General features: G+C 38.9%; 1 protein-coding gene across 1 annotated transcript; it reads right to left on the reverse strand.

Moving 5' to 3' along the window:
- Window positions 1-3,922: 3,922 nt before the first annotated feature.
- Window positions 3,923-9,241, reverse strand: LOC103714364 (protein trichome birefringence-like 33). Its single transcript, XM_008801576.4, has 6 exons — window positions 8,961-9,241; window positions 8,666-8,879; window positions 5,806-5,977; window positions 5,525-5,724; window positions 5,279-5,437; window positions 3,923-4,391 (listed from the first exon to the last, which is right to left on the reverse strand). The coding sequence occupies exons 1-6, from the start codon at window positions 9,166-9,168 to the stop codon at window positions 4,052-4,054; spliced, it is 1,293 nt and encodes a 430-aa protein (XP_008799798.2). The 5' UTR covers window positions 9,169-9,241; the 3' UTR covers window positions 3,923-4,051.
- Window positions 9,242-9,638: the final 397 nt, after the last annotated feature.

Below are 9,638 nucleotides of genomic sequence, written 5' to 3' on the forward strand. Positions count from 1 at the left end.
TGAGGAAGGGGGAGCTCTGGCGAGACTCGACGAACGGCGGTCTGGCTGGCGCGCGACGTCCTCTGGAAAACCTGTAAGAAGCCGGTGGCCGGGGTTTCCGGCGCCGGCGCTCCGATGCTTAAGTTAGAGGGGGCAAGTGTATGAACGGGAGTAGTCAATGTTCAGAGTTTTTCCTCCTTCCTCCCTCTCTAAAATGGGAAAGTTCCCCTTTTATAGAGAGGGCTGGGTTACCTGTGATGTGACGGGGCAAACGGTCTGTAGTACGATTGGGCATGCAGTAGAAATCAATGCTCGATCGTGTGAATCAATGCCGTTACTGTAGGAGATTAGGCCGAAGCTCTCAAGTCATCATGGAGTCATACCATCATTCATAGCCAAGCAGGTTTTCTGTAAGAGGCTTGATGTCCGTAGACAACAGAAGCCATACGCTTTAATTGTTGAGTAAGCTGAGTGCCTGCAGGAGCCATACGCTTTGATTGTTGACGAAAGCAAAGCGTGGTTTTTCGGTCGCGCTACGGGGGGATGTGACCACAGCGCGAGTCCGGCGTCTCTGGGTCAGTAGGGCTGCTCAGGCGCTTCCGGGTCAGGGGGGTATGCTCGGCGCCTCCAGGTCGGAGGGTATGCTCGGCGCCTCCAGGTCGGAGGGTCTCGCAGTCGTGACGACTTATATTTTTCCCCTAACAGATTGCATAAGCAAGGGAATACTCGATATACTTATCAGGAGAAACTCGTATCTCACGCTAATGAGTATAAAAAAATGCATTTGATCAAGTCAAGAACTTTCTATCAACATTTGACTTCTACAATTGAGTATTATATGCTCTTTCCACATTTGCTGATTTTAAGAAATCCTCTTTGCACTCAGTTTAGGATGCTAACATCTCTTTTCCTAATAGGAAATTATGCTCTTACTTAGGATACGAATTTAATGCAGATGATTTATTATGAATCTACACTTGATGCCACTATTGAGTCCAACGCTGACTTTCTCTAAACAAAGAGTGTTTAGACTTGTCATGTGATGGACAATATCACCACTGTGAAAAATTTAGGAAAATTGTTAGGATTCCTCATCAAACTCTCGCATCCATGGTTATCCTTTCAGGTTTGTTGCACATAGAAAAACGTTATGCTACTTTATCAGAAAGGCTACATCTGTTTACCGAGATCCTGCGATCGTTCTCACGTAGTTTTGGCAGGTATGATGAACACTAAATGAGAAATTAGTCTTGTTTCACGAACGACAAAACTCAAACACAAGTTGCATCAGTTTAGACCAGGAAAGAAGGCCTCGGCATTTCATGAATGAGATTAGGAGACTCTTCCCTAGTGGTTACATTAATCGACAAATATAACGTCATCATGCACATCGTGCTTAACACATTTCAGTTCGATATCATCAAGTGCAATTTGGAAGCTTCTTGCATCTGATTCCACTTAAGACAGTAGTTGAAACAGAACCTCTTCTTCTTTTAGAGGAAGTTGATTATGTAACTGATCTTACTAATTAATCTTTCACCATGAACTTAGAGCAAAAAACATTACATACCTAAAAATGTATTTTTCGAGAAACTATTAATTCTTCTTACAGTTCAACAAGGTAAGTCCAATAGAATTATACAAAAAATGCACGTCGTATTGTGAACTTTATATACTTGTGGTGGTGGCTCACCCAAAAGCTCCAGTTGGTCTTACCTACTTTTCGAATGCAACTCTTAGATGAGTTTGAAGATCTTCAGTGCAACTCTTGGATGAGTTTAAAGATGCTTTTCCTCGATCACAAAATAAGCTTTTGGATAGTCATGTTAAGGTAGCATGAGAAATCAATTTTCCGAATAATTTCCCATCCTTATTGTTGTTGCATGGAAGTTCATGTCACCCATCTGTTAATGAACTAATACTGAAGAAGCTATTCATTTCTTGAACTTATTGAATGATGGATTCTTTGTGTGGACAGTCGACTTTTTTTTCAGATCCTAACCCATCATCAAAATTGTAGAAGATATTGGACATTGGTGGTTGCACCAATGAACCTACAACAGACTACCAGATAGTTGAAATATGAATGCTGAAAACTACCCTAAACACCATGGAATTAAGAGGTCACTGCATGACTCGAGCTATGTATTATCTGCTCGATCAGGCAAAAAGAAGGCATTCCCTTGATATTTCTGATAGTCAAAAACCCGTACGCTGTGTTGGACGTAGCACCTACTCTAAATTTGACTAATGTTTTTCATGATTAGTAATCTTAGTGCTAGTAAGTTTAGGAAAAGATTTGAACTTCTAGGATATATAAGGTTTACTATTTTTTTGGTTGGACAGTTGATTATTTTGATAGGACTTTTCACCACCAAAAGAAGTTTACATGAATTAACCAATATCTGCATTTCTGCAGAAAGATGACTTTAAGTCCTTGACTACATTTTGAGTGTGGACACTAGGCTGAAAGCAGTTCATAACATGACAAGTACATATATGACCAAGTGTCATTCTGGGGCCTAGGTCGAAAGAGTAATCAAAGCAGTCACCTTGGTAAATGTAGGGAATTTGCAAGAGTGAGTTGATTTTGTTCTAGTCTCAACAAGTTTTGAATTTTCTGTTGCAGCATTTAATAGAAGTTGGTGCTCAATCTTGTCTAAATTCCATACATAAGGACCACCAGTAGGCAACTACAGCTGAGGATCCGCAAGTGGCCATAAGAGTTCAGATCCAAAGAATCGTAGTCAACCTGTTCACTCCATGTTTGTATGTGAAACATGAGTAGAATAATTCATTATAAAATTGATAAGTTGTTTGTCAGATGTATCAAGTGCATATATGGGCACTTCTTTCTTTGCCTTCAACATTAGTACCATTCTCTGCCAAATCCAATGTTACGATCTTCTAGAAGTAGCTTATATCAAGTTGCCTAAAGTAAGCTTCCATTCTGAATCTTTCTTTTGAAAAAAAAAAGCTTGCATGTTGGAGTTCTTAACTAGTATATTATTTTTTTAAGGTAATTAGCTAGCATATTATGCACTAGAGCTAAAGTTGTTTAACAAAATTAATAAAAACTTTTGCCTGATGACGACTCCATACATGGTGACCATCTATATTTTCTTGCTTTAGATGTCCAAGGTCAACTTTTGTTTGACTTTTCATAACAGAGTAGAAATTGGCACATAATCAGCCCAAGCTCAAGGAAGATGTGTTATTTTTTTTTCAAATCCTAGAATAAAAAATCTAAGAAAGAAAATGAAGGCAAATATTTCGTAGAAATTACAGAATAATATGGATATATGCTTTTCTTTTAAGCAAATTTTATGTTTTACTATTTAAAAATTGACACTTTGATTTTTTTTAATGAAAGGGGAGGGCAAAGCCCACCCAGTTTATTAAAAATTAGAAAATTGACCTTTCGAAGCTAATGGATCAGCGGGAACCCACGGTTTCATAATTTTCTTCAAGAATAATCCTGCTAATATATCCTAAGAAAGGAATACATGGTGACCTGCTTTATGGCAAGAAGAAGAATGAGATAGAAAATAGAAATCAGCATGGTTCGAAAAAAAAAAAAACAGGTAAGTGTCGTTTTTTGAGAGTAAAAGAGGGAGATCCATCTACATTATAATTATCCAGGTTCGGGATTTTGAAACATGCTAACCACAACAGGTTCCACTTTACTAGATTGTGTTATATGTAATAAAGAGGGATACTTAAAGGACAGAGAAGGTGTTGATTTCCATCTCTCAACAAAGACATGACCCTTTATAAGGCCGACTCATTACAGTGGCATCATGTTGCTCATTCCGAAACTATTTCATAAGATATTTACTTTTCCTTTGTGTTCAAGTGAAAATTTCCTAGTTCTCTTCTTACTTACTATAGAGAAGATATAGCAGGTGTTTCGTTCTCAACTGATAGAGAAGACCAAATAACATGGGGAAAAAAAAAATCAGCTACACATTTTTAAGGCCACGATTAGTTTCACTTAAAATATATCGATGCAACAAATATTAAGTACAAGAAAAATGGAAGCATAACTCGTATAAATGACTTTGTTCTCTTCTCAGGGAAAGAAAAGCTTGGCATACAAGAGCTCATTCCATGTATCCTGCAGTCCAGGCAAACACCAGTGCACACAATCAGCATAGCTTTTCGGGTTAGCAAGCTGCTCTGGTGTCAATGGACTCCATTGCTTCTTGTAAATTTGTGTGTGTGCATCCTTGCGATACTCCGATAGTTGAGTGATGTTGATGAGAGTTATGGGCACCTTCGCTTTACTAAACACCTCCTTAATTACTTGCATTATGCCTTTGCTTGAACTGCTTCCCCAATAGGTTGGATCCTTGATTGGAGTTGTCTGGTTGTAGCAGTTCCCATCTGGCTCACCACCCCATTCCTTGCTCCTGTCAAACCTCCTCAATTAGACTTTGAAATGAGGACCAGGAATTATAACTTGTCCATGAACCTCAAGGGTTATTAACCAGGAATTATAACTTGTTCATGGGCCCAAGGATATCAAACCTCCTCGTCAAGTTCGCATATTAAGAAATCAGCTATCAATCTAATTCCCAGGTGCAAAGAAAATTACAGTGCATATTGTTCTTTCTTTAGAGAAAAAACAGAAGAAAAAAAAGTTTAGGATGCAATCCAGTGGATGACCAATTAATGATAGGAGGAAGAAAGGAAATGCAATCCATGGAACAAAGAAGTTTTAGGGGTTAGGGGTATCTAGGCAAGGGCTACTCTTGTCTATTCCCTGTTTTCTTACCTATCATCAATGGGTCTCCCTTTTTTTTTGTTGAAATAAATTCATCATTTGGCTACATTTGATCCAAACCACTAAGAGCTAAGAGGCATACCTACCCTCTAAATTGCTTCTCATTAATGTGCCGTGAATATTCTGGATATATCGTGCATGTGTTTTATCTAAAAGAAGAAAGTATTTGATGGTAAGCATCGATCATCATCGATCAATTTATTTAAAATGAATTATATATATATATATATATATATATATATATATATATATATATATATATATATATATATATATATATATATATATATTGATTTAGCAGAACATACTCTTGTTCTCTTTATCATAATTTATATAGAAACTTGTATTTATTAAAATATTGTGTGAACGTAGGAGGGAATGGGAGGTGAGCACCTCTTCCACTGAAACAGTGTTTTGAGTGCATTGGAGGACCAGGAGTTAGAAATGCAACTTATGTAAGAAGAGGTTGAGATGGATGGGCCCCAGCAGAGTAGTGTAGGGAAGATAACTCACGTCGTATGAGTAGGCGACATGCTGGTGAAGAATACCCTGTTCTTGTGAGTATCTATGTTCTTCTCCACCCATTTCACCATTCTCTTCAATGCTAACCGATACGCATCCTCCGTTTCCATCTCTAAAATTTCCTTCATGTCACCTTCGAAGGACCCTCGCCTGCGAATCGCCAAAATAAATTACAACATTAAGGATCAATTGCTAACAAGAGATGATAATAAGGAAATGAGCTGAGGAAGAAAGTACAATATCTTCATCTTCATTCCTGTCATCCACCAAAGGTAAGAATTGAAGACCAAGATGTCAACTCCCTTCCAATGCTGAGCATGCTTGTTGATTGACCCCGTTCGAACAATTCTATCTGCAACCCTGTGTATGACGGCGTTGTCGGAGTTGGATTCAACAAGAAAAGGAGCCCAATAGAATTCGATTGAAGCATTGTAATCCTAAGAGAATCCATTGGTTATTAGTTCATGATGCAGTAAATTGCAAGCTAGATAATTATAAAGATGTTTCTGAGATATTACCTTAGCTTTGAAGACAGTAAGTGAGTCGAAAGTTTCCATGGATTTGGCACTCTCAGGAATGATTCGATGCAGGAGACAGATCAAAGATACATACTGTCCGCGATTCAAGGAATCCCCGACAAACATCATCCGCTTCCCTCGGAGCATTTCGAGCATTAGAGTGGCATTGAAGCTGTAAATTGCGGCAAGCCCATGCTTGCAATTAGCAGTTGATGGAATAATCAGCAGTATGATCGAAAATACAATGTCATTGCTAAAACCTCTGGGCATGCTTTCATCTTATTATTTGCTGGAGACAATTACATTGCTAAATCCTCTAGGCCAATTGTGTATCACAATACTTATTAGTCATCGGACCTCTCATTGAGGCATACCAGGGCACAATTAGCTCCTACTCAAGAGAGCCTTTACATGGGCTGGTTAGGGTCTATGAAAAATTGGCATATTATTCGACTTTCTAATATGATGAATCCCACTCTCCAAACTTGCCCGTAATAGCTAGAGTGGTTCATATCAGGTTTAATGATCCTCTTGGATAAAAGAACACTTTTTCAGGTAAATTGCATCTAAAATGCAAGGGGAATTCTCTTGTTTTCCCACGAGTATTTTCCAAATTGCTTATTATCATATGATTATTTTTCTTTTCTTTTTAATAAAAGGGCTTGTAGGTAGTAAGCTACATAAGGAGATTCTCAATCTTCAAAATCCTAGTGAAGGCAAGATTTAATTTGAAATCACTTAATCCAACTACTAAGGACTTTAGCAGCTTCATAAGCTAACACCTTGCTTATAATTATTCTTTTAAGTATGGAGTAAATCTTGTAGTATATTACTTTGACTGTTTGACATCCCACATTCCAAGTATATGTTACGTGCTAACATCTTCTAATTACAAGATAAGATTTCTTGTTCTTTTCCCCTAATTCTCTCTCTAGATCTCTCTCTCTCTTTCTCTCTCTCTCTCATTTTACTTCTTTCTTTCTTTTTTTTTTCTTTTTGGTGATAAAAAGAGCCATCTCTCTCTCTCTCTCTCTCTCTCTCTCTCTCTCTCTCTCTCTCTCATTTTACTTCTTATATAACCCTTGTTATATAAGACTACCAAGATATTTTCTACCTTTACGTACAAATCATTTTTAAGGAGAATTGTTACCTACAAATTGTTAATGAACTTCTAAGTGTAGCCTTCATTTAACGACGCTGCAAGAACTGCATGCTAATTCCATCCTAGTTGTTCCCCTCAAAATATTATTCTTAAATTAATTACTAAATTAAAAAATATTTATGAAGCATCCATTTTATGCGGATGAAAAGCTGCCATGGTCTCAAACCCATGACTGCTAGCCTTGACATGGCAATTCATTACTCTACCACTCCCATATATCAGGCTAATTCCCGTGACTCAACACAAATCTGCTTGTACCATGAGGCCGAGAAACTTCCATATTGATCCATAGCATTATGCCACATCAAAAGCTGAAAATGTAACAATGGCTTTTATGGTATAAATTTTAGTGAAAAATTCCATGGCAGAGATGAAAGGGTAAAGTAGCTGTGTGTTTTGCCTAAGGAAAAAGAGCTAACAATATGGCAAACCCCACCTATAGGAACTCTCACATCTTCTCCATTTTGGCAAAAACTCTGAGACTAATATTCTGCTCAAAAATTATTTTGTAAATACTTCAATTGATCCATCCCAATGAAGAATCTCTAAATAGGAGGCCAATGATCTCCATAGACACAAACCTTCCATCAAAACATGGCTTAATTTGCCAATGAAATTTATGTCATCAGACTCCATGTGATTGTATCATTCCTCTAAATCAGCTTGTCAAGCTCCTTCCAATTGGGACCAGCTACTTTCCCACATAGGAATTGGGGAGACTCTGGTGATTATTGGTTACAGCTATGGCTGTCATGACCCAAGTAAAGTTGAGAAAGTATGCCTATCCGTCACAAAGACCATGTATGTGACTCTTAATGCAACCAGCTGCTTTACCACATAGGAATTGGGGAGACTGTGGCGATTATTGGTTACATCTATGGCTGTCAGGACCCAATTAAAGTTGAGGAAGTTATCTGCACGCCTATATGTCACAAAGACCATTTATGTGACTCTTAAATCTTAATGCAACCGTCCCTCTCATAGTTGGTCCCTGGAAATCTACTCCTCAGTCCTCACCACCCTACCAAATCTCAATGAAAATTATTTAGAAAGCATTTGGGCAGAGTTATCAAAGAAAGCAGTGAAAGCAGCATTTCTTATCATTCGTGATTCCCAACCATTAAACAAGTCATTTCGAGATGATTTGTCGTCACCCAAGTTGTCATCATATATTGCTCCCTTTCCCCTTCTTTCGAGCTCTACAGCCCCTTCCATTACCCTCTTCATCAAAAAAAATACAGCCCCTTGCATTACCCAAACTTAGGCTACTTCGGTACCTAACTTTGACACCAATCCTTGGAAAACTGCCTCCCCTGCCAACCACAAACAGCTGTTATCAAAAGATAAACCCATCCATATCAATCTTTCCAATTTGCCAATCTTATTTACATAAAAGTGTGACATCCCAGATTAAGTTCTTATATTCCAAAAAAAAAAAAAAAAATCTTTTCTTTAATTCCAGACTTTTGTGCCGATTTCGGAATTTCTAATCCTATATTCACTTCTCATATCATGAAATGAATCTATGGATATCTTTAAAAGATAATAATAATCATAATAATTGGCAGCTAAAATTCTTGAATTAGGAAGTGATGGTGGAGGTGAGACACAAACAGACGCGCAGTAATTAATAATCCGATTTGGTTGAGAAGATAATCTCTCTTTAATTAAGAAAAATAATGCTAGAGAGATGCATACCTGGGAAGAGAGCAGCCATGGGGCTGCCATCGCCAGTGCTGGTAGCCGGTGTCCGGGCGGCCGTGGACCAGGCAAGTCAGCTGGGGCTGGATGTAAGGGCACTCCTTCTCCTCGTACTGCGGTCTCCTCTCCTCGTCGTACACCCACTCCCCTTCGAAAATGTTACAGCCCCTCGCCGTCTCCCCCACTGCAAATGGCACCACCTCATCCTTCTCTAATACAACACCAAGTCAGCCAAGTACCAAAAAAAGAAGAAGAAGAAGAAGAAGAAGAAAAGATTTCGGTTCATTTTTACCTTTTGGCTTTGGAATGTTTTGTTGTTGTTGTTGTTCGAAATCCTCTAGCTGTTGGGATTGAAGGAAATGCTGGCGAAGGATGCAGCTGAAGTCCTCGCCATAAAGGATGGCCACAAAGATGATGAAGGAGAAGGTGATGAGATAGGAGGAGAAGGGGCACTTTCTATGGGAGGAGGAGGAGGAGGAGGAGGAGGAGGAGGACTTCATCTCGATTGACTTTTTCCGGGATGGCAGACAAACGAGCCGAGGTCCGGTCCTTATGTTAAGAAGGACACAACCGCGTCCACCGCTGTTGGAATTTTCCTGCTGAATAGAAGGAGTCAGGGTAAGTCGCAAAATCTTATCTTCATTCCATTGGATATCACGAGTTTCACCACGGTCGGTTTCACATGGAATGGAAAAAATAATTTTTTTTACCCAGCATGAATTGGCCGGTCCAAATGTATTCTTCCCACGCTGTTAAAAATTTTTTACTTGGTTTGCTTCCAGAACACCCTCTGTTTACCCTGGTTACATTACATCTCGCCATGAGATGGAAGGAGAACGAAGTAAATTACAGGTGATGGTGGGACCGTCATGGAAGGAGGAACAAGGAAGTGGGGTTTCTTTGGTTCCAAGACTTCTCTCTGGGACGGTGGGACAGACGCAAGGTGGCAAAAAGAAAAGGTTGGGTGAGG

This window comes from Phoenix dactylifera, chromosome 3 (genome assembly GCF_009389715.1).
Source record: "Phoenix dactylifera cultivar Barhee BC4 chromosome 3, palm_55x_up_171113_PBpolish2nd_filt_p, whole genome shotgun sequence".
Taxonomy (NCBI): domain Eukaryota; kingdom Viridiplantae; phylum Streptophyta; class Magnoliopsida; order Arecales; family Arecaceae; genus Phoenix; species Phoenix dactylifera.

Coding starts and splice junctions, on each gene's coding strand:
- LOC103714364 (XM_008801576.4), bottom strand. CDS start 9,168: ATGAAGTCCTCCTCCTCCTCCTCCTCCTCCTCCTCCTCCCATAGAAAG. Junction 5,725..5,805: donor TTACTGTCTTCAAAGCTAAG/GTAATATCTCAG, acceptor GGATTCTCTTAG/GATTACAATGCTTCAATCGA. Junction 4,392..5,278: donor ATGTCGCCTACTCATACGAC/GTGAGTTATCTT, acceptor GAGGTTTGACAG/GAGCAAGGAATGGGGTGGTG.